This window comes from Parasteatoda tepidariorum, chromosome 2 (genome assembly GCF_982258835.1).
Source record: "Parasteatoda tepidariorum strain Cologne lab strain chromosome 2, Ptep-v5.0, whole genome shotgun sequence".
In the NCBI taxonomy this organism is placed as follows: domain Eukaryota; kingdom Metazoa; phylum Arthropoda; class Arachnida; order Araneae; family Theridiidae; genus Parasteatoda; species Parasteatoda tepidariorum.
The window spans coordinates 127,705,927-127,728,844 of NC_141756.1; the positions used below are offsets into that span (position 1 = coordinate 127,705,927).

At 32.0% G+C, this 22,918-nt stretch overlaps 1 protein-coding gene and 1 long non-coding RNA gene across 3 annotated transcripts in view; one reads left to right on the plus strand and one right to left on the minus strand.

The window, feature by feature from the left end:
* Positions 1–1,591, plus strand: part of LOC107437416 (phosphatidylinositol 4,5-bisphosphate 3-kinase catalytic subunit alpha isoform) — a 51,800-nt gene extending 50,209 nt beyond the window's left edge. For both annotated transcript variants that reach the window (XM_087158372.1, XM_087158373.1), the window contains one exon: positions 1,231–1,591. In XM_087158372.1, the coding sequence (XP_087014498.1) occupies positions 1,231–1,492 (262 nt within the window). In that variant the 3' untranslated portion in view covers positions 1,493–1,591. The remainder of the gene's footprint in view (positions 1–1,230) is intronic.
* A 7,219-nt stretch (positions 1,592–8,810) lies between these two features.
* On the minus strand, positions 8,811–22,579 carry LOC147816196 (uncharacterized). Its single transcript, XR_015431872.1, has 3 exons — positions 20,917–22,579; positions 10,544–20,637; positions 8,811–10,473 (listed from the first exon to the last, which is right to left on the minus strand). It is a non-coding gene; the product is annotated as an uncharacterized LOC147816196 (long non-coding RNA).
* Positions 22,580–22,918: the final 339 nt, after the last annotated feature.

The window sequence follows — 22,918 nt, forward strand, 5'->3', positions numbered from 1 at the left end:
TATTCAGTCTTTTCAGCTGCTAAATTATAATCTTGTGATCAACTTATATACGAGATGCAAAAGTTATTTTCCCATTGGTCAAACCTTAGCTACCCGCAAAGTCATGTTTCCTGTTATGAAAGAAAATAAAAAAACATCATTTCATTTGATCATAGTTTAAAGAAAATAGGATCAAAGAGCACTGTTTGCATAAAACACAGTGAAGTGGCTCTATGTTTAAATATAAATAAATTTCAAAGCAGAATAACAAAGATAAGATACTTAATAAAGCTATATTACGCAATAGTTGTCCAAGGTTTTATATTTGCCATTTGATACACTTTGTGCAAAAACTATATTGAAACATTTTTTATTTAATAAAAACATTATATTCTAAAGCTAAACATGTTACAGTCTAACTTCTATTTAACGAACTTCCCTTTAACAAATTTCTCTATTTTGCGAATTTTTTCGAGGAACCAAGAACATTTTGGAAATTTCTTCGTAAAATGAAATATACTTCCAAATAATGAACTGAATTTTCTATTGAACGAACTTTTCTTTGATATACACTTTCCCAAAAATATTTCAGAACATTTTAAACTTGTTAATGCATTTTATGGGTGAAATACCATTGAATTGATTTTTGAAGCCACTTTCTTCAAACCACTTTCCACATTCTTTCCCTTTTTTGTTTGCATTTCAAACGAAAAACTCGAACAAAATTAGTAGATTTTATTATTAGCAATTAAACATAAGAACGCATGTGGTAATGCATGTTTAATATTACTTTTATAATAAATGCAACTATAATTTTATGCATAAATTTAGCCTTTTTTTAGCTGAAAATGTATGTAGCATGATAGTGTAACACTGGATAATGTTTTGCTCTATTCTTGTTTTCCATGCAGATTTCTTTTATGGTTAAGATTTATAAAATAAAGAGTAGATACTAGTTTACAAGATAAATGTGTATTAATTGCTATTTTAATTATGTCTAGTGCTTATGAATTTAAAACCTATTTTGTGTTGTTTAAGTATTTAAAAAGGTGATTTTCCATTTAATGAATTTTCTATATAACGAACTTGTTATCAGGATTTAGCGACTTTGTTAAATAGAGGTCCGACTGTATTTTCTCCACATCTATCTTAATTTTTTTTTAAAAATTAAGTTTTAAATAAAATACTTTAGACTTGGAGGTTATACTTTGTAAGGAAAAACAATTTAATTCTTGTAATTAAAAATTTCAGATTCCAGCAGCTTTGTGGCAAAGCCTATCTCATGTTGAAACGGCATGCTCATTTGTTAATTACGCTGTTCCTCATGATGCTCTCCACCGGAATACCAGAGTTACAATCCATCGACGACGTGGGCTACTTGCGGAAGACTCTGCAGGTTGAGAAAACTGAAAAGGAAGCTCTCGAATATTTTCAGAATCAATTCTTTGAAGCTTATGGGGGTGCATGGACTACGAAATTGGACTGGTTCTTTCATAGTGTCAAACATTTGTGAATATCTAGTCATTTGAAATCATTTTTTAAAAACTTCTCATGGTGTATTTTATTCATAGTGTTTTAACTTGGTTTTGTGTGAATAAAACAATGTAAAATAGTTTTGTATCCTCACTCAATTCAGTGCCAGTAAATGTGCCAAACACTTTTAAAGTATTAGCCAAATTTCAAAATTCTTAGTCAATTCTTAATAATCATGATTGATTGTTTCCCCCATAGAAAACTTAAAATCAAAATACAAATTTACTATAAATTGAATCATGTTATAAAATTCAAATCAAGAGTTGGTGGAATGAATGAGAGGATGAAAAATGTTGTCTTTAAGGAAACGAAAGAAGGTTTGGGTTGATTATTTAATGCAAGGTATATCTGCTACAATTTAGATTTTAAAATCCATGAATAATTCCAATAATTTTTCACTATTTTATCCCACAAAAACACAACACTAAAAAGCATTACAGTAAGATTAAATGAAATAATAGATGTAACCAAAACTGTTATACTGTGCTGATTTTAAACTTAAAAAACAGAGTAAAGAAAGAGTTGCAAATAACTAAATACTGTCAGATATATGTGTAGCTATTTAAAGTTGTTTTATTTCTTCGTAAAAGTGTAATATAAAAAGCCTAAACTAGAATTTTAAATTGATAAAATAATTAATAAATAAAATAATCCTGAAATCAAGGAAGTATAAAACAAATTTAAAAGATAATTAGCTCTAGAAATGATCATTTTTTGAAAAAACATAATTTTTAAGGAACAGGATAAAAGTATTTTATATTTTAATAAAATATGACTGTGAGTAAGGATTTTGTTACTAACTCAGATATTCGGAACTCTGTGAAATTAGGAGGGGGGGGGGATTAGATTTTTCGGCGAACTAAATCCATGATTTTTTAAAAAATATATATTTAAAATCATGACAGATTTATGACTTTCCAGCTGCTCAGATACCCTGATAATAACTTCATAGGTTAGAATAGTAATATAAGGATAAGCCTGAAGCAAAATTATTGTTTTTCTCACAAGAAAATATATTTTCTGCAAAAATAATTGGATGACAACCTGTTTGGAAATCACGTGATATTCGACGATGTATCCAACGGAAATTATAGAATTTGATAAAAAAATTGTTTTTTTTTTTTTAAAAAAAAGATAGAGAATATATATTTTTCTTTTGGGTAAAAAATATTCGCCAAAACACAGTTTTTCCCCGTGAACGCTTAGCGTAATTCCTTCAAGTAAGTGGTTTTTTTTCTCATTCAGGGTGCGTAGCGTTTTTAAAAAGTGCTTAAAGGTGCTTATTTTCGGTTTTTTAAAAGTGCTTTTTTCCATGGGTGTTTTTAAAAAGTGCTTAATTATCCCTTTTCCTAAATGTGATATTTTTCTTTACCATGATCATTTTCGCCTCAAATTATGCAAAAAGACATTGTCCAACGTTTTTACAATTAATTCAACCTCAATCTATTTTGGCTTACCGCCGGTCTGTAGTGTATGAAAACACCATTTGTTTTACATGTTTGATGAAATGCTTGGGGGGTCCGCTCTTGCGTAAACTGAGCTGGATTCAGTGGTAAGGATTTTTGACTCTCGTGTGCATCCCTGCTGCATTTTGTAAGAGATTCTCAATTTCAGACTTCCGCCCTCTGTAATAGAATCCAAATCTCTCTCGAATTTTTGCTAATTACGGGGACCAACTTCATTGTCAATTTTTTTTCTCTATTAGTGAAAGAAAATTTCATTTCTCTTGTTAATTTCATCTTTTGTGACGCGCCCTCCGTAAATAATACCATCAATTGTCAAAAACTTGCCTACCCTGTCTAATTATGATATTTTTCAAAGTGCTTAAAAATATTTTTTGAGTGCTTAGGGTGCTTATTTTTTATTGAAAAATTTGGCTACGCACCCTGTCATTTTAATTAAAGCTTTTATATTTCTGTTGTACAGTGCGCAAAATAATATTAAAAAAAAAAACTCCCTGTAAAACTTTTGATCTAATTATTGACTTTTCGTTTACTTGGCTAAAACGGTTTGAAATTCTGACCTCAAATATGCTAATTAGTGCAATGCAATACAAAAAGATATCTATCCCCCAAAATTTAGGGGGTAGTAGCAATTTGGGAAATATGGTTTTAATAGTTTGGTGGGGAGAGCGGACTAAAGATTGAACCCCTAAATGTTACTTTTACGTAATTCACTCTTATCTCTAGAACTTTTTAAGCGAATTTAAAACTCTTTGCACTCAATTATAAAATTCGTTTGTCCAAAGACTCAAAATGAAGCCGCGATCTGGGAAGTAATTTGGACCTTTTAATATTAATTTTTGCACCATATCTCCAGAACTTTTTAAGCAAATCGAAAAAATTTTGCACTCAATTATAAAATTCGTTTATTCAAAAAGTAATTCCAACCAAAAAAAAAAAAAATATATATATATTTTTAATAATTTTGATGTAAAATGTGATGATTTGATGTATTTTAATGTAAAAATAAATCCAAAATTTGAACGAAATTGTGTCGATCCTGAGATAATTAGATTTTCTTTTTTTTTTCTTCTTGCAAATCTTTAAACTTAATAAACCTAGTCTATATTTTTAAACTGTTTGTCAGACTTCATGAAACTAATAGCTTGTTTTATAAATTTTTGACGCTGATTCTGAAAAGGACTTCCGTTATTGTCAATCCCATCAGAGTTTCTTAAAAATAGTTATTTTAATATTTTTTAATCAAGAATCAACAATCATTCAATAAATTAAAATTTTAAAGTTATGTATCAATTTTTATTCTTTTTTTTTTACACTCAATCGAATATAACTAATTACATGCTGATAAAGAGCATTTATTTTAAGTTGTGAGCAATTTTATTTGAGGAAAATGGCTAAGAGAGAATGATTTGAAATAATACTTTTAAAAGAAGTTGAGTATAATATCTCCTTTATAACTTATAATTCCGAGCAGAATAAAACTATTAGTTAGTTGTTACAAACATTTGTTTAAATATAAAAACGCATCCCATTGGATGAAATTCAAAAAAATGCTTATAACTTTCAACTATAAATGTTTTTATTTGCAAATGATTTTATTCAATTCAGCATTAAAATTGTACAAGAAACTATACTGACTTCTTTCTAAAAAATTTAAGATTTCCAAAATTCGTTAATTTTTGAAGTTGTGCACCATAAACAAGTCCAACCCCGCTATAGTGAACACTGTTTTTAGTCAACTCCCGGATATAGTGAACGAAATGTTAGCCCCTATGCCTTGACACGAAAAATAACACGTATCATATTTTTTGTGTATATAGTGAACCAAAAAAAGGAGAAGTTGGATAGTAGGAACTTTTTCCTGTCTTCGACTGATTTTCTTCATTTTTTTTTTGTAATAATTTTGAAATTTCTATCTCAAACTAAATACATATACCGATTTTTAAAACCGTCTATATCATGGAACGTAGCAACTGGTTTGTTCCAATGCATCGTAGTTTGTCTTCTGTGTTGGGTTTAAAATGACATGCCTGCGGAGTTGAATATTGATAGCCATAAATTCAGAATAGGATCGACCGTTCAACGCTAATTATAATACAAATAAATATGGAAATACTAGAATTCACAATATTTTTTACACGAAATATAATATTTCTATATGTAAATTAAATGCTTTCCGTGCAATCTTTTTACTTTACCAAATCTTTGGAGGAGGAAAAAAACTGTCGCAAAATTAAACAAAAATTTATGTAAAGATTATTTCGCTTAACAATAATTCTAATTCCAATAATTTCAACGGAATCAAAAATGTCAACTATCAAAAATTCAACTTTAAAACTTGCCAGATTTGAAAAATATAAATAAATAAAAACATTTTTCACAGATTGCTAAAAAAATTTGACTACAACTAATAATTTAAAATTATATCATTGAAATATTCAAAAATTAGCGTAACTGTATAATGTAATGAAATTAAACTGCCTAAATTATACGTTTAGAAAAAGGATTTTAATCACTCGAGAGAATGGGAATCCTTTTTGAATTTCTAGCAGATCTATTTATCCAACAGATGGCAGCACTCATTATTAAAAATTTTAAAAAAATCTAAAAAAAGTTTTTAAATTTTTTAGTGCCATCTATTGTAGTAACATTTAAGCGTATTTTTACACAAATAGACATTTAAGGAAAAAATTTCAAATTCCTATTTTTTTTATGTAAATAGAAAAAAGATACTTCAGTTCAAAATATAATTTCTTAGAATGAAATACAAAAATTGCCAACGAAGGGTAACTAAAATGAAAGCATTAATTATTAGATATCTTTCATATTTAAAAAACAAAAGTATGTGCATTTGAAATATATTATTTGACCTTTATTTTGATAAATTCTCTCAAAGCTCTTTTAGCTTTACTTTTTCAATGCTGCTACTTTCTTAAAAAGAGCAATTCTTAAGATTTCTTCGTCAAGAAGAATGTGAATGGGAAAAAAAACTTTAATGTACTTTTTATTGTGCTAACCAGGGCCTGATTATCGGCTAGGCCCAATAGGCACGGGCCTAGGGCCCACACTTTCTGGGGGCCTCAAAAATTAGTAAAAAATCCACAATATTTCATTAAAAAAAATACTGAACGAAACAGTTTATCTCAAAAAAGGCATTTTTTATTTCAAATTTTCTTTATATTGTGATAAACCAAACTCGTGTAAACATTGCACTAATCAATTTCGAAAGTACATCTGAATTTTAATTGGTGCAATCTTTACTCCAATGGCTTAAGCATATGCAACTGGAATGCATATTCGCAAAGTCACTTATAAATTATTAGTGTCAACAAGAACTAAAAGCTTATTCTTAATAAATATGTAAAGCTGTAGATGGAAGGCTGCAATCTTTAAAATAATTCAGCTAATCAGTGACTTAAGCTATGAAAATCACTGATTTCAATTGCTGGTGGTCACCAAACTATTTTTATTTTCATACAACATTGTTTTGTTGCTTTGTATTTTGCTTTAATAATTACATGTTTAAACTTTATCTTAGAAAAATAATCTTTAATTGTCTACTTTCAAAATTTTTTAGAATGTTTCTCTTGAATCATGCAGTTCAATAGATTTTTTTTATAGTTAGAACTGCTCTCCAGAAATTTGATTTCAAAATATTTTGTTAGGGGCCCTGAAAATTTTGTGGGCCTGGGGCCAGAATTTGTCTTGATCGGTCCCTGGTGCTAACTTGGTATTGTGCATATTATTTATTAAGCATGATTATTCTTTTTCTTCTTATAATAGAAACTTTTATACAGCAACTCGTAAATAGAAATATTTTAAGAATTTTCGTAAATAGAAATACAGTCAAACCTCTATTTAACGAAGTCACTAAATCCAGATAATAAGTTCGTTATATAGAAAATTCATTAAATGGAAAATCACCTTTCAAAATACTTAAACAGGTTTTAAATTCATAAAACACTAGACATAATTCAATTAATGCACTTTTATCTACTCTTTATTTTATAAATCCTAACCATAAAAAGAAATCTGCATGAAAAGCAAGAATAGTGCAAAACATTATCCAGTGTTACACTATCATGCTATAGACATGTTCAACTAAGAAAAGGCATGCATAAAATTACAGTCGCATTTATTATGAAAGTGATTTTAAACATACATTACATAAACATGCCTTCTTAGTTTAATTGCTACAGATAGAATCAGTTAATTTGAAATGCAAACAAAAAGGTAAAGAGAAGTCACTGCTTTCCTTAAGATAAATTTTAAAGAAAACATTAATACATTTCATAAAGCAGTGGCTTCAAAAATTAATTCAAAGTCATTTTCCCCATAAAATGCGTTAACAAGTTTGAAGTGTTCAGAAATATTTCGGAAAATAGGGAAAGTGGATCTCAATGAAAAGTTCGTTAATTAGAAAATTCACTTCGTTATTTGGAAGTTATTTTATTTACAAAGAAATTTCCAAAAATGTTCCTGGTTCTGTGCCGTAACTACCACTACAAATATTAAATAACAAATCACTAGTATATAAGACATGTTAACTTGATTCTATCGTGAGGTACCTTTTGATAGATGAAGGTTGACATAGTCGTATTATCCAAACTCCCTTCAATGGTGACCCGGACGTGATATGAACTCGCTAACATGATGGATGGTCCATATTAAAACAGTTGATTTGCTTTATAAACTGCTCAAAAAAGGATCCGGTGAAGTAGATAAAGTTGCCCGGTAATAAACAATATAGGGAAAAAAATTAGCGAAATGTGATGTAAAAAAATGAAGAAAAATAAAATAAGAAAGAACATTAGCGAAATGCTATAAACAAAAAAATGAAGGGAAAAAAATCATGAGCGAATTGCTACGATGAAAAAATATAATGAGCAAAAATGAATATAAATAAATAAATAAATAAATAAATAAATAAATAAAGCAGCATGAATCAAGTAGTGGTAATAGTTCATCGAATTATGATCACAGATAAAATTCCGGAAGGGAAGTAATATAGAGTAACTACCACTACAAATATTAAATAACAAATCACTAGTATATAAGACATGTTAACTTGATTCTATCGCGAGGTACCTTTTAATAGATAAAGGTTGACATAGTCGTATTAACTTAACACCCTTCAGTTCCTCGCAAAAATTTGTAAAATAGAGAAATTCGTAAAAAGGAAGTTCGTTAAATCCGACTGTATTTTATACAGGAACATTAAAGCTGCTAAAAACCAATTATTTATCACGTTTTATGCATCTCAAGTGAAGTTACAGAAACTGACCCTTAACTATTGAAGTCATTCTTTCGAACAATGAAGATTCCGTGGAAATTCGATCTAGAACAAAAACTCAATTTGATATAGTTAATTTTGCTCACGGTACAGCGTTGAAACTACAGAAGTATACTTTTCGCAGACCTTTTTTAATCTGAAAACAATAACATTAGTTTAATTATGTTCCGGGAAATTTCAATATAAAAACCTTAAATGAATCCTAGGAAAAAGATAGTCAACCAAAAAATAATCAAAAACTAAATTTCAAGTATAACACATTTATTCGAAACTAAAATATTACAAGACAAAGTTAAAAATGGAAATTTAATCTGTACATCATGTAAAAAGTTTAAGGCAAATTACAAAGTTGAACAATTTCAGTAATCCAATAGCGAAAAATTCCAATACAATATCAATATCAAAGTTATGCAACAGAACACCATATCAAAATGAGCTACCCATTTAAATTGGATAAGTTTGAAGTGGCAAATTATGGAAAGGAAAAAAACATTTTATACAATTTTTCTTCTTTTTCACAGCTATAACCCTTATGGTCAATACAAATATATTACATAGAATAGTTTATGGAGAACAGAATATATTACATAGAATAGAAATATATTACAGTGAATAAAATACTAAGTTTGAAAAACTTTGACAGGGACAATAAAAGCTTCGGTGACTGAGAGCAGTTAATCTGAAAGTTTGTTTTAAAGGATTGAATCTAATATAAAAATATAATAAATAAAATTTTTCTCAACCCGCAGTGTATACAAACAAAGTCTTAAGAGTTATTTAATTTAAAATTTGGAATTTCGTATTTTCGCAAATTCAGATAAAAAATTTCCATGAAATAGTTCAGTTTCGCATAAATCTGTATTAAAATAAAAAGTTTTAAGAAATTAGAAGCAGGGGTTTTAATTTTATTAATCTGAATGGATCTTTAAATTTTACTCCGTAAAAACATCTTATTTCCAGAAACATTTGAAATTAAGGGAGAAATTGCAATTAAACTAATTTCAATAATCTGAAATTACATTTTATTTCATGAATTTAAGCCAAAGTAAAATGTATTTATGAAATATACGGGAAGTTTTTCTATGAAATTATAAATCTACTTGATAACTTAAATAAAAGGGAATTTTGATCAAAGTTACTTAACATTAAATAACACATTTAAAAATTTTCTAGACTAATTTAGAAATTGAATTAAATCATTTTGAAAAGGGGTTTTCTCCAATGGATCCAAAGTGAAGAACACCCCTTTTAAAAATGACAAATTCAATATTTAAAAAATTTCCCTACAAAAGGCTTAATTTGTTTTTCAAGACTTTAAGGTATCTAAGAAATTTCTAACCAATATTAATAGAAAATTAATCACTGCTCGTATCAATTAATCACGAATATGTTTACGCAACTAGTTTTCCGTAACTAATTTTCTAGAAAAAAAAAAGTCACATTTTGTTTTTAAATTATACTAAACGCCACGCTTTATATAACCTCACTCTGCGATCGCTTGTCTGCTCTTAGCCACAAAAGCTTTCTAACAGTAAAAAAACAGGTACTGTGGACACTTTTCATGTAGACTCTGGAATTACATAAACTAGGTAATATTTTACACAATATGTTTAATAGTTTTTGTTTAAAAAATATTTTTTCTAACATTATCTTCCATTACACAACAACAACAAATGAAAGTCAGTATAACAACTAAGTAAACACTAAATACGATCGTAGAGTTTAACATTTTATAAATAAGCTGAAAAAATTCTACATGCTTTTGCAGGGTTTGGAGCAAGAATTCTCCAAAAGTCAAGGATTGAAAAACAGGCTTGTTTAGTGCGCAAATATAAATCTTCAGTTCCATAAGAATTGAAACGCAAGACATTTGAAACGAAACCAGAAGACAAGGGAACACCTTGATCAAACTAGCCTTCATGGAGGACTTTGTTGCAACTAACCCGCATTTGCGTTACATGGTGAGGAAAACCATGAAAGACCTCCCACGGTTAGCCCGACGATAAGCCACTATCCGCCTACCACTAAAGACATTTAATGTCAGCACTGTGGTCTGTACGAATATATGTCTACAACAGCAGATTCTGGAGCCACTTCATTCTGAGCCACTTCATTGGGAGGGCAAAAACTAATCCTCCCCATTTGATAAAGATTGCCGAACAACGTTGAGAAGCTCTTTCATCTGGATATCACAAACCCATGAATCTGGATAATAAGATTTTTTGTTTAAATAGAGGCTTTGGGAAAGAGTGAAAAATAAAGGTTATCGTCTCACCTGCTAGACCAACAAGGAATAAAGTTTTTTTTTTTAAAGATAGTGCAGCTTTTCCTAGATTCTTCTGATTCTTTATTCAAAGCTTAGCATCCTTTTCAGTTTCAGTTCCCCAAAACGTGTCCATCAGCAGCATGTCGAGAAGAAGGTCAATTCTGAAAAATACAAGACACACGAGCAGTATCCATGCGCAAAAACAGAAGGAGAAATTTAACAAACTAAACCAATAAGGTAGAATAAACCTTTAAACCAGCTTCGAAAAAAAAGAATAATTAACTTTAAAAGTTTGAATTTTATACCAGATTTATGTGCTTTTTAATGTTATCATTAGAGCCCGGATTTTGATGACCTAAAAAATCTCAACTAATGCCCTTAAAAAGTGCAAAAAATGCCCCTAAGAAGGGCAAAAAATGCCCTTAAAAATGCAAAAAATGCCTTAAATAAAGTAAAAATATTGAATAAAAATTTTTTTTGTTCTTTAAAATTATTATGAGTCATTTAAATATAAAGCAATGCAATACTTGTTCTACGTTCATTAAAGTTTGAAAAATTTGTTTTATATCCTAAAATAACAAAAAAAGGAAAATATATTGACACCAACATATTTTTATTTTGTATAGAAGCTTTAATGGATATAACAACTTCCATCTCATAATATTACTAAATATCAGAATTACATTGGATTATTAAATGTTTTTTGATAATTTGAAATGTAAACGAGCGTCTCTTGTCTGAAAGTAAATTTTCATTCCTGCAGAAGCTTCTTTCAACGTCTACTGATGTTATAGGAGTTTACTTGAAAAAGACGGTCTCACTTACTGACAATTCTTCAATTTGAAAAGATGTTGCTTCACCTGTTAATATCCTATAGATTTTCTTCATTGTTTTGAAGCCAGTGTAATAATGAAAATTGATAAAAAATAATAAAAATTGGAAAAAATTAACAAAAAAAAATAAACAAAAAATGCATTTAAATGCAAAATGCGCCCCAAAATTTAAAGAAAAATGCCCTATAAATCTAAAAAAAATGCTCTAAAAGACAAAAAATGTCCAAAAATGCAAAAAATGCAAAAAAATGTAAATGTCATCAAAATCCGGGCCTTAGTTATCATAATACATATATATTATTGCACAGGGAGAACACGCTATTTTGGCGTTTTTATACATTATTAATTTTTATTTTGAGCTTTTATTTTCATTCAAATTTGAATGCTTTTGTCAATTGCTAAAGATTTCTCAAAGTTAATTTTAAGAAATCTCAAAAGAATGCAAACAAAAAGAAAGAGTTCCAGTTGAAGTTTAATTTAGAAATGAACAGAAGAAACTAAATCAATATTTAAAAATAATACTAAAAAAATTTGAATTAACTGCTAATTTGAAAGATATTGAAATAAGATCTTAAAATTACTGAAGATAAAAATCCATCAGAAATAGATTTAAAATAAAGTTAAACAATTTAAATGACTTTGAATAATTTCGTGACAAGAATAATTGAATAATTTTAATTGATAATTACAATTTAATAGTTTTAGTCTTCTAATATTCTGTTAAAAACTTAAATATAACAAGTTTTAAATTTAACTACGTATTTTTACACCTTTCTTACCTTGACAATTAGGGTTTCCATACATTGTAAAATAACAAATTAGTTTATACCTGCTTCACTAAGCATTAGGTTCATTTATTTCTTTTTCCTCATAGAATCAAATTCTGGTGACTCAAAGTGGGTTAACACTAAAAAATTTAATCTCATAAAATTGACTCACTAACAAAAATTTATTAAGTAAAAATAAGCTTCCACGAAAAGGTATTAGATTCTTTTAATTGCTTTGAAATCTAAATTAGTGTAGTCAATCCACGCTGTTCTCTGGGCCTGGATTTAGTGCAGGATCCTTTTTTTGAACATTAAGAAGGATGAACTGTTTTTGAACAATAAGAAGGATTGCTCAATTTGGCAGTAGTTGCCAGCTAAATTCTACACATTTTATTGTTGCAATGCAGCTTGCAATCGTTGTGTAAGTACCTTCAAGTACAAGTGGCATACTTTGCTGCCATAATCCGCAAAATTATACTTCAAAAAGATATCATTTTAAGAAAATTTTGACTAAGCTCAGGTTTCTAAATCCTACGCGAACACAAGTTAAAAAATTTAGTGATTTTCATCGTAAATATGACAAATTAGATTTTCAAATTAATAATTTCGGTATCAAGAAAATTCTTATTCGCAAAGGTAGATCCACGAAGATATAGTTTATCTTAAGAAACCGATTATGGCTTAGTTCAAATTTGGAATATTACAACTGTTCACATTTTCAAAATGTAACATTCTACCACCTAACTAATCTTACCCAGAAGCAATATTTACCCCCTTTTAATAAGAAAATATTATAGACGTCAAAATTCGAGAATTCCGAGCACTATAAACGTTCTTGATCTAAGATTGAACGTTAGTAAAGCGCTGGGTGGTTTTTCAGGGCACGGACTTGCAATCTTTAGTTACAGTCCAGGACCTTAATCTAGCCCACCTCAGCTTAACTAGAGCGAGATGAATAATTTTTGTTCTTCAAGAAAGAAATCAGGCTGCAAACGCAAGGGTTATTCAGAGACTTCGGGTCACGGACTTGCGATCTAGCGTCGCAGTCCAGGACCACCCAGTTCTTTCGATACCCCGAGGCTTACTGCACCGAAGAACGGAAAAGTTCCTAAGCGGCTAACAAGTGTAAAGCTCGAAGAGGGGAGTGATATACGGCCGTTCTGCTCCAATTCGGATTTCACACTTGTACTGACCATCAACGGAAATTTTCCGTTTCATAACACGTTCATCAGTGATTCACAAGGACATCGCGATGCATTTGCAAACATCAGGAATTTGCTTCATTAAATATCGGACAAAATCAATAAGCCAAAAATTCATAGTGCTAAAAATCCTCGTTCAAATTGTATTTAAAGATATCCCCTATTTAAAATAACTACAGCTTCGACAATTTAATGCTATCAGTGAGACTCAAAAAAACTATAGATAAGAGAACTCTAGATCAGAGAAAAATGTGGATTTATCTGAGGATTTATCCAAATAATGATCCGATGAAGTTTTAGCTCCCCATAACATGTCCACCAGCACCATATCACCAAGACTGTAAATTCTGAAAAATACACGACACAAAAGCTGTACCTTTGAACAAAAAATGATAAATTAAATCTAAACTAATGAGGTAGAATTAACCGATATTATGGATAGTGTTCTCTACACTAAGGAGCGCTGCAGGCCCTTGACTGCCTATACTTCCAGGTTACTGTTTCTTGGTGTGTTTTAAAACCAACTTGATCACAATATGATGATCATTGAAACGCTGAAAAATGAAGAATATGTTAAATGAAAAGTTCCTGGAAGAGCAAAGGAAGAGAAAAGTTTATCGTCTCACCTACTAGGCCAGTAATACTGCGATTGACCACTTTTTTGTCACTTATATCTTCAATTTGTTCCTTTTTCCATAGACCAGTATGAGGATTTATCCAAATAATGATCCGATGAAGTTTTAGCTCCCCAAAACATGTCCACCAGCACCATATCACCAAGACTGTAAATTCTGAAAAATACACGACACAAAAGCTGTACCTTTGCACAAAAAATGATAAATTAAATCTAAGCTAATGAGGTAGAATTAACCGATATTATGGATAGTGTTCTCTACACTAAGGAGCGCTGCTGGCCCTTGACTGCCTATACTTCCAGGTTACTGTTTCTTGGTGTATTTTAAAACCAACTTGATCACAATATGATGATCATTGAAACGCTGAAAAATGAAGAATATATTAAATGAAAAGTTCCTGGAAGAGCAAAGGAAGAGAAAAGTTTATCGTCTCACCTACTAGGCCAGTAATACTGCGATTGACCACTTTTTTGTCACTTATATCTTCAATTTGTTCCTTTTTCCATAGACCAGTATGAGAATTTATCCAAATAATGATCCGATGAAGTTTTAGCTCCCCAAAACATGTCCACCAGCACCATATCACCAAGACTGTAAATTCTGAAAAATACACGACACAAAAGCTGTACCTTTGCACAAAAAATGATAAATTAAATCTAAGCTAATGAGGTAGAATTAACCGATATTATGGATAGTGTTCTCTACACTAAGGAGCGCTGCTGGCCCTTGACTGCCTATACTTCCAGGTTACTGTTTCTTGGTGTGTTTTAAAACCAACTTGATCACAATATGATGATCATTGAAACGCTGAAAAATGAAGAATATATTAAATGAAAAGTTCCTGGAAGAGCAAAGGAAGAGAAAAGTTTATCGTCTCACCTACTAGGCCAGTAATACTGCGATTGACCACTTTTTTGTCACTTATATCTTCAATTTGTTCCTTTTTCCATAGACCAGTATGAGGATTTATCCAAATAATGATCCGATGAAGTTTTAGCTCCCCAAAACATGTCCACCAGCACCATATCACCAAGACTGTAAATTCTGAAAAATACACGACACAAAAGCTGTACCTTTGCACAAAAAATGATAAATTAAATCTAAGCTAATGAGGTAGAATTAACCGATATTATGGATAGTGTTCTCTACACTAAGGAGCGCTGCTGGCCCTTGACTGCCTATACTTCCAGGTTACTGTTTCTTGGTGTATTTTAAAACCAACTTGATCACAATATGATGATCATTGAAACGCTGAAAAATGAAGAATATATTAATTGAAAAGTTCCTGGAAGAGCAAAGGAAGAGAAAAGTTTATCGTCTCACCTACTAGGCAAGTAATACTGCGATTGAACACTTTTTGGTCATTTGTAACTTCAATTTGTTCCTTTTTCCATAGACCAGAATGAGGATTTATCCAAAAAATGATTGGATGAAGTTTTAGCTCCCCAAAACATGTCCACCAGCACCATATCACCAAGACTGTAAATTCTGAAAAATACACGACACAAAAGCTGTACCTTTGCACAAAAAATGATAAATTAAATCTAAGCTAATGAGGTAGAATTAACCGATATTATGGATAGTGTTCTCTACACTAAGGAGCGCTGCTGGCCCTTGACTGCCTATACTTCCAGGTTACTGTTTCTTGGTGTATTTTAAAACCAACTTGATCACAATATGATGATCATTGAAACGCTGAAAAATGAAGAATATATTAAATGAAAAGTTCCTGGAAGAGCAAAGGAAGAGAAAAGTTTATCGTCTCACCTACTAGGCCAGTAATACTGCGATTGAACACTTTTTGGTCATTTGTAACTTCAATTTGTTCCTTTTTCCATAGACCAGAATGAGGATTTATCCAAAAAATGATTGGATGAAGTTTTAGCTCCCCAAAACATGTCCACTAGCACAATATCACCAAGACTGTAAATTCTGAAAAATACACGACACAAAAGCTGTACCTTTGCACAAAAAATGATAAATTAAATCTAAACTAAAGAGGTAGAATTAACCGATATTATGGATAGTGTTCTCTACACTAAGGAGCGCTGCTGGCCCTTGACTGCCTATACTTCCAGGTTACTGTTTCTTGGTGTATTTTAAAACCAACTTGATCACAATATGATGATCATTGAAACGCTGAAAAATGAAGAATATATTAATTGAAAAGTTCCTGGAAGAGCAAAGGAAGAGAAAAGTTTATCGTCTCACCTACTAGGCCAGTAATACTGCGATTGAACACTTATTTGTCATTTATAACTTCATATTGTTCCTTTTTTCATAGACCAGTTGGATGATTTATAAAAAAAATGATCCAATAAAGTTTTAGCTCCCCAAAACATGTCCATTAGCACCATATCGCGTTGAATAAAAAATACTGAAGCAATATTTACCTCCTCTTAATTAGAAAATATTAGAGACGTCAAAATTCGAGAATTCCGAGCACTATAAACGTTCTTGATCTAAGATTGAATGTTAGTAAAGCGCAAGGTGGTTTTTCAGGGCACGGACTTGCAATCTTTAATTACAGTCCAGGACCTTAATCTAGCCCACCTCAGCTTAACTAGAGCGAGATGAATAATTTTTGTGCTTTAAGAAAGAAATCAGGCTGCAAACGCAAGGGTTATTCAGAGACTTCGGGTCACGGACTTGCGATCTAGCGTCGCAGTCCAGGACCACCCAGTTCTTTCGATACCCCGAGGCTTACTGCACCGAAGAACGGAAAAGTTCCTAAGCGGCTAACAAGTGTAAAGCTCGAAGAGGGGAGTGATATACGGCCGTTCTGCTCCAATTCGGATTTCACACTTGTACTGACCATCAACGGAAATTTTCCAATTCATAACACGTTCATCAGTGATTCACAAGGACATCGCGATGCATTTGTAAACATCAGGAATTTGCTTCGTTAAATATCGGACAAAATCAATAAGCCAAAAATTCTTCCTTGATAACCTTCATAGTGCTAAAAATCCTCGTTCAAATTGTATTTAAAGATATCCCCTATTTAAAAAATAACTACAGCTCCGACAATTTAATGCTATCAGTGAGACTCAAAAAAACTATTGATAAGAGAACTCTAGATCAGAGAAAAATGTGGATTTATCTGAGGATTTATCCAAATAATGATCCGATGAAGTTTTAGCTCCCCATAACATGTCCACCAGCACCATATCACCAAGACTGTAAATTCTGAAAAATACACGACACAAAAGCTGTACCTTTGCACAAAAAATGATAAATTAAATCTAAACTAATGAGGTAGAATTAACCGATATTATGGATAGTGTTCTCTACACTAAGGAGCGCTGCTGGCCCTTGACTGCCTATACTTCCAGGTTACTGTTTCTTGGTGTATTTTAAAACCTACTTGATCACAATATGATGATCATTGAAACGCTGAAAAATGAAGAATATATTAAATGAAAAGTTCCTGGAAGAGCAAAGGAAGAGAAAAGTTTATCGTCTCACCTACTAGGCCAGTAATACTGCGATTGAACACTTTTTTGTCACTTATATCTTCAATTTGTTCCTTTTTCCATAGACCAGTATGAGGATTTATCCAACTAATGATCCGATGAAGTTTTAGCTCCCCAAAACATGTCCACTAGCACCATATCACCAAGACTGTAAATTCTGAAAAATACACGACACAAAAGCTGTACCTTTGCACAAAAAATGATAAATTAAATCTAAACTAATGAGGTAGAATTAACCGATATTATGGATAGTGTTCTCTACACTAAGGAGCGCTGCTGGCCCTTGACTGCCTATACTTCCAGGTTACTGTTTCTTGGTGTATTTTAAAACCAACTTGATCACAATATGATGATCATTGAAACGCTGAAAAATGAAGAATATATTAATTGAAAAGTTCCTGGAAGAGCAAAGGAAGAGAAAAGTTTATCGTCTCACCTACTAGGCAAGTAATACTGCGATTGAACACTTTTTGGTCATTTGTAACTTCAATTTGTTCCTTTTTCCATAGACCAGAATGAGGATTTATCCAAAAAATGATTGGATGAAGTTTTAGCTCCCCAAAACATGTCCACCAGCACCATATCACCAAGACTGTAAATTCTGAAAAATACACGACACAAAAGCTGTACCTTTGCACAAAAAATGATAAATTAAATCTAAGCTAATGAGGTAGAATTAACCGATATTATGGATAGTGTTCTCTACACTAAGGAGCGCTGCTGGCCCTTGACTGCCTATACTTCCAGGTTACTGTTTCTTGGTGTATTTTAAAACCAACTTGATCACAATATGATGATCATTGAAACGCTGAAAAATGAAGAATATATTAAATGAAAAGTTCCTGGAAGAGCAAAGGAAGAGAAAAGTTTATCGTCTCACCTACTAGGCCAGTAATACTGCGATTGAACACTTTTTGGTCATTTGTAACTTCAATTTGTTCCTTTTTCCATAGACCAGAATGAGGATTTATCCAAAAAATGATTGGATGAAGTTTTAGCTCCCCAAAACATGTCCACTAGCACAATATCACCAAGACTGTAAATTCTGAAAAATACACGACACAAAAGCTGTACCTTTGCACAAAAAATGATAAATTAAATCTAAACTAAAGAGGTAGAATTAACCGATATTATGGATAGTGTTCTCTACACTAAGGAGCGCTGCTGGCCCTTGACTGCCTATACTTCCAGGTTACTGTTTCTTGGTGTATTTTAAAACCAACTTGATCACAATATGATGATCATTGAAACGCTGAAAAATGAAGAATATATTAATTGAAAAGTTCCTGGAAGAGCAAAGGAAGAGAAAAGTTTATCGTCTCACCTACTAGGCCAGTAATACTGCGATTGAACACTTATTTGTCATTTATAACTTCATATTGTTCCTTTTTTCATAGACCAGTTGGATGATTTATAAAAAAAATGATCCAATAAAGTTTTAGCTCCCCAAAACATGTCCATTAGCACCATATCGCGTTGAATAAAAAATACTGAAGCAATATTTACCTCCTCTTAATTAGAAAATATTAGAGACGTCAAAATTCGAGAATTCCGAGCACTATAAACGTTCTTGATCTAAGATTGAATGTTAGTAAAGCGCAAGGTGGTTTTTCAGGGCACGGACTTGCAATCTTTAATTACAGTCCAGGACCTTAATCTAGCCCACCTCAGCTTAACTAGAGCGAGATGAATAATTTTTGTGCTTTAAGAAAGAAATCAGGCTGCAAACGCAAGGGTTATTCAGAGACTTCGGGTCACGGACTTGCGATCTAGCGTCGCAGTCCAGGACCACCCAGTTCTTTCGATACCCCGAGGCTTACTGCACCGAAGAACGGAAAAGTTCCTAAGCGGCTAACAAGTGTAAAGCTCGAAGAGGGGAGTGATATACGGCCGTTCTGCTCCAATTCGGATTTCACACTTGTACTGACCATCAACGGAAATTTTCCGTTTCATAACACGTTCATCAGTGATTCACAAGGACATCGCGATGCATTTGCAAACATCAGGAATTTGCTTCATTAAATATCGGACAAAATCAATAAGCCAAAAATTCTTCCTTGATAACCTTCATAGTGCTAAAAATCCTCGTTCAAATTGTATTTAAAGATATCCCCTATTTAAAAAATAACTACAGCTCCGACAATTTAATGCTATCAGTGAGACTCAAAAAAACTATTGATAAGAGAACTCTAGATCAGAGAAAAATGTGGATTTATCTGAGGATTTATCCAAATAATGATCCGATGAAGTTTTAGCTCCCCATAACATGTCCACCAGCACCATATCACCAAGACTGTAAATTCTGAAAAATACACGACACAAAAGCTGTACCTTTGCACAAAAAATGATAAATTAAATCTAAACTAATGAGGTAGAATTAACCGATATTATGGATAGTGTTCTCTACACTAAGGAGCGCTGCTGGCCCTTGACTGCCTATACTTCCAGGTTACTGTTTCTTGGTGTATTTTAAAACCAACTTGATCACAATATGATGATCATTGAAACGTAGAAAAATGAGGAATATATTAAATGAAAAGTTCCTGGAAGAGCAAAGGAAGAGAAAAGTTTATCGTCTCACCTACTAGGCCAGTAATACTGCGATTGAACACTTTTTTGTCATTTGTAACTTCAATTTGTTCCTTTTTCCATAGACCAGTATGAGGATTTATCCAAAAAATGATTGGATGAAGTTTTAGCTCCCCAAAACATGTCCACTAGCACAATATCACCAAGACTGTAAATTCTGAAAAATACACGACACAAAAGCTGTACCTTTGCACAAAAAATGATAAATTAAATCTAAACTAATGAGGTAGAATTAACCGATATTATGGATAGTGTTCTCTACACTAAGGAGCGCTGCTGGCCCTTGACTGCCTATACTTCCAGGTTACTGTTTCTTGGTGTATTTTAAAACCAACTTGATCACAATATGATGATCATTGAAACGTAGAAAAATGAGGAATATATTAAATGAAAAGTTCCTGGAAGAGCAAAGGAAGAGAAAAGTTTATCGTCTCACCTACTAGGCCAGTAATACTGCGATTGAACACTTTTTTGTCATTTGTAACTTCAATTTGTTCCTTTTTCCATAGACCAGTATGAGGATTTATCCAACTAATGATCCGATGAAGTTTTAGCTCCCCAAAACATGTCCACCAGCACCATATCACCAAGACTGTAAATTCTGAAAAATACACGACACAAAAGCTGTACCTTTGCACAAAAAATGATAAATTAAATCTAAACTAATGAGGTAGAATTAGCCGATATTATGGATAGTGTTCTCTACACTAAGGAGCGCTGCTGGCCCTTGACTGCCTATACTTCCAGGTTACTGTTTCTTGGTGTATTTAAAAACCAACTTGATCACAATATGATGATCATTGAAACGTAGAAAAAAGAAGAATATATTAAATGAAAAGTTCCTGGAAGAGCAAAGGAAGAGAAAAGTTTATCGTCTCACCTTCTAGGCCAGTAATACTGCGATTGAACACTTTTTTGTCACTTATATCTTCAATTTGTTACTTTTTCCATAGACCAGTATGAGGATTTATCCAAAAAATGATCGGATGAAGTTTTAGCTCCCCAAAACAATCCCACCAACACCATGTCACCAAGACTGTAAATTCTGAAAAATAAACGACACAAAAGCTGTACCTATGCACAAAAAATGATAATTTAATCTAAACTAATGAGGTAGAATTAACCGATATTATGAATAGTGTTCTCTACACTAAGGAGCGCTGCTGGCCCTTGACTGCCTATACTTCCAGGTTACTGTTTCTTGGTGTATTTTAAAACCTACTTGATCACAATATGATGATCATTGAAACGTTGAAAAATGAAGAATATATTAAATGAAAAGTTCCTGGAAGAGCAAAGGAAGAGAAAAGTTTATCGTCTCACCTACTAGGCCAGTAATAGTGCGATTGAACACTTATTTGTCATTTATAACTTCATATTGTTCCTTTTTTCATAGACCAGTTGGATGATTTATATAAAAAATGATCCAATAAAGTTTTAGCTCCCCAAAACATGTCCATTAGCACCATATCGCGTTGAATAAAGAATACTGAAGCAATATTTACCTCCTCTTAATTAGAAAATATTAGAGACGTCAAAATTCGAGAATTCCGAGCACTATAAACGTTCTTGATCTAAGATTGAATGTTAGTAAAGCGCAAGGTGGTTTTTCAGGGCACGGACTTGCAATCTTTAATTACAGTCCAGGACCTTAATCTAGCCCACCTCAGCTTAACTAGAGCGAGATGAATAATTTTTGTGCTTTAAGAAAGAAATCAGGCTGCAAACGCAAGGGTTATTCAGAGACTTCGGGTCACGGACTTGCGATCTAGCGTCGCAGTCCAGGACCACCCAGTTCTTTCGATACCCCGAGGCTTACTGCACCGAAGAACGGAAAAGTTCCTAAGCGGCTAACAAGTGTAAAGCTCGAAGAGGGGAGTGATATACGGCCGTTCTGCTCCAATTCGGATTTCACACTTGTACTGACCATCAACGGAAATTTTCCGTTTCATAACACGTTCATCAGTGATTCACAAGGACATCGCGATGCATTTGCAAACATCAGGAATTTGCTTCATTAAATATCGGACAAAATCAATAAGCCAAAAATTCTTCCTTGATAACCTTCATAGTGCTAAAAATCCTCGTTCAAATTGTATTTAAAGATATCCCCTATTTAAAAAATAACTACAGCTTCGACAATTTCATGCTATCAGTGAGACTCAAAAAAACTATTGATAAGAGAACTCTAGATCAGAGAAAAATGTGGATTTATCTGAGGATTTATCCAAATATTGATCCGATGAAGTTTTAGCTCCCCAAAACATGTCCACCAGCACCATATCACCAAGACTGTAAATTCTGAAAAATACACGACACAAAAGCTGTACCTTTGCACAAAAAATGATAAATTAAATCTAAACTAATGAGGTAGAATTAACCGATATTATGGATAGTGTTCTCTACACTAAGGAGCGCTGCTGGCCCTTGACTGCCTATACTTCCAGGTTACTGTTTCTTGGTGTATTTTAAAACCAACTTGATCACAATATGATGATCATTGAAACGCTGAAAAATGAAGAATATATTAAATGAAAAGTTCCTGGAAGAACAAAGGAAGAGAAAAGTTTATCGTCTCACCTACTAGGCCAGTAATACTGCGATTGAACACTTTTTTGTCATTTGTAACTTCAATTTGTTCCTTTTTCCATAGACCAGTATGAGGATTTATCCAAAAAATGATTGGATGAAGTTTTAGCTCCCCAAAACATGTCCACTAGCACAATATCACCAAGACTGTAAATTCTGAAAAATACACGACACAAAAGCTGTACCTTTGCACAAAAAATGATAAATTAAATCTAAACTAATGAGGTAGAATTAACCGATATTATGGATAGTGTTCTCTACACTAAGGAGCGCTGCTGGCCCTTGACTGCCTA